Source organism: Echiichthys vipera (assembly GCF_963691815.1).
Source record: "Echiichthys vipera genome assembly, chromosome: 21".
NCBI classification, from domain to species: domain Eukaryota; kingdom Metazoa; phylum Chordata; class Actinopteri; order Perciformes; family Trachinidae; genus Echiichthys; species Echiichthys vipera.
This window is the reverse complement of record NC_139846.1, coordinates 25,165,999-25,168,498: the sequence shown is the minus strand read 5'-3', so window position 1 is coordinate 25,168,498 and position 2,500 is coordinate 25,165,999. Positions and strand designations below refer to the sequence as shown.

General features: G+C 30.1%; 1 protein-coding gene across 1 annotated transcript in view; it reads left to right on the top strand.

The window, feature by feature from the left end:
* Positions 1-2,500, top strand: part of LOC310963555 (sodium channel protein type 5 subunit alpha-like) — a gene marked incomplete at both ends in the record, with an annotated part of 121,131 nt that overhangs the window by 88,913 nt on the left and 29,718 nt on the right. Inside the window, one exon of the mRNA XM_083936419.1 lies at positions 2,252-2,425. Within this exon, the coding sequence (XP_083792545.1) occupies positions 2,252-2,425 (174 nt within the window). The remainder of the gene's footprint in view (positions 1-2,251; positions 2,426-2,500) is intronic.

The following is a 2,500-nucleotide window of genomic DNA, read 5'->3' as shown; positions in this document are numbered from 1 at the left end:
CTACTTTACTTTACTTTACTCTACTTTACTTAACTCTACTTTACTTTACTTTACTTTACTTTACTTTACTCTACTTTACTTTACTTTACTTTACTTTACTTAACTCTACTTTACTTTACTCTACTTTACTTTACTCTACTTTACTTTACTTTACTCTACTTTACTTAACTCTACTTTACTTTACTTTACTCTACTTTACTTAACTCTACTTTACTTTACTTTACTTTACTTTACTCTACTTTACTTTACTTTACTCTACTTTACTTAACTCTACTTTACTTTACTTTACTCTACTTTACTTAACTCTACTTTACTTTACTTTACTCTACTTTACTTTACTGTACTTTATTTTACTTTACTTTACTTTACTTTACTTTACTTTACTTTACTTTACTCTACTTTACTTTACTTTACTTTACTTTACTCTACTTTACTCTACTTTACTTTACTTTACTTTACTCTACTTTACTTTACTTTACTTTACTTTACTTTACTTTACTGTACTTTACTTTACTTTACTTTACTTTACTTTACTTTACTCTACTCTACTTTACTTTACTTTACTTTACTTTACTGTACTTTACTTTACTTTACTCTACTTTACTTTACTTTACTCTACTCTACTTTACTCTACTCTACTTTACTTTACTTTACTCTACTCTACTTTACTCTACTCTACTTTACTTTACTTTACTCTACTTTACTCTACTTTACTTTACTTTACTTTACTTTACTCTACTCTACTCTACTCTACTCTACTTTACTTTACTCTACTTTACTCTACTTTACTCTGCTTTACTTTACTTTACTTTACTTTACTTTACTTTACTCTACTTTACTCTACTTTACTCTGCTTTACTTTACTTTACTTTACTTTACTTTACTCTACTTTACTTTACTCTACTTTACTTTACTTTACTTTACTCTACTTTACTTTACTCTACTCTACTTTACTTTACTTTACTCTACTTTACTCTACTTTACTTTACTCTACTTTACTTTACTTTACTCTACTTTACTTTACTCTACTCTACTTTACTTTACTCTACTCTACTCTACTCTACTCTACTTTACTTTACTCTACTCTACTCTACTCTACTTTACTTTACTTTACTTACTTTACTTTACTTTACTCTACTTTACTCTACTCTACTTTACTTTACTTTACTTTACTTTACTTTACTCTACTTTACTCTACTCTACTTTACTTTACTTTACTTTACTTTACTTTACTCTACTTTACTCTACTTTACTCTACTCTACTTTACTTTACTTTACTTTACTCTACTTTACTCTACTCTACTTTACTTTACTTTACTTTACTTTACTCTACTCTACTCTACTCTACTTTACTTTACTTTACTTTACTTTACTTTACTCTACTCTACTCTACTCTACTTTACTTTACTTTACTTTACTTTACTTTACTTTACTCTACTTTACTCTACTCTACTTTACTTTACTTTACTTTACTTTACTTTACTCTACTTTACTCTACTTTACTCTACTCTACTCTACTCTACTTAACTCTACTTTACTTTACTTTACTTTACTTTACTTTACTTTACTCTACTTTACTTTACTTTACTTTACTCTACTTTACTTTACTCTACTTTACTTTACTTTACTTTACTTTACTCTACTTTACTTTACTTTACTTTACTCTACTTTACTTTACTTTACTTTACTTTACTCTACTTTACTTTACTTTACTCTACTTTACTCTACTTTACTTTACTTTACTCTACTTTACTTTACTCTACTCTACTTTACTTTACTCTACTTTACTCTACTTTACTTTACTTTACTTTACTCTACTTTACTCTACTTTACTTTTCTCTACTCTACTTTACTTTACTGTTCTTTACGTAACTTTACTTTACGTAACTTTACTTTGCGTAACTTTACGTAACTTTACGTAACTTTACTTTACGTAACTTTACGTAACTTTACTTTACGTAACTTTACTTCACTGTTCTTTACTTTATTTTACTTTACTGTTGTTTACGTAACTTAACTTTACTTAACCGTAGTTACTTTTACTTTAGTTTACTTAATTTACCGTAACTTAATTTACTTTACTTTACCTTCACTTTACTGCAGTTTACACGATCCTTTAACTCAACTCACATTGGAATACGTCATTTCCTTTTCTTACCTCGTCTGTGGTTTATTGACTTTACGATACTCGACGTTCCCGTAGTTTATTTCTGCGGTCAGACGTAAACGCTCTCTCTGCCGCCCCCCTCAGGCCTTCGAGGACATCTACATCGAGCAGAGGAAGGTGGTGAAAACCGTGCTGGAGTTCGCCGACAAGATCTTCACGTACATCTTCATCCTGGAGATGCTGCTCAAGTGGCTCGCGTACGGCTTCAAGAAGTACTTCACCAACTACTGGTGCTGGCTCGACTTCCTCATCGTGGACGTAAGTCACCGATCCGCCCGCCGCTCGCTCACGCGTTGGTTTTATCACTTTTAATGTTTTATTTTGGTTCAACAG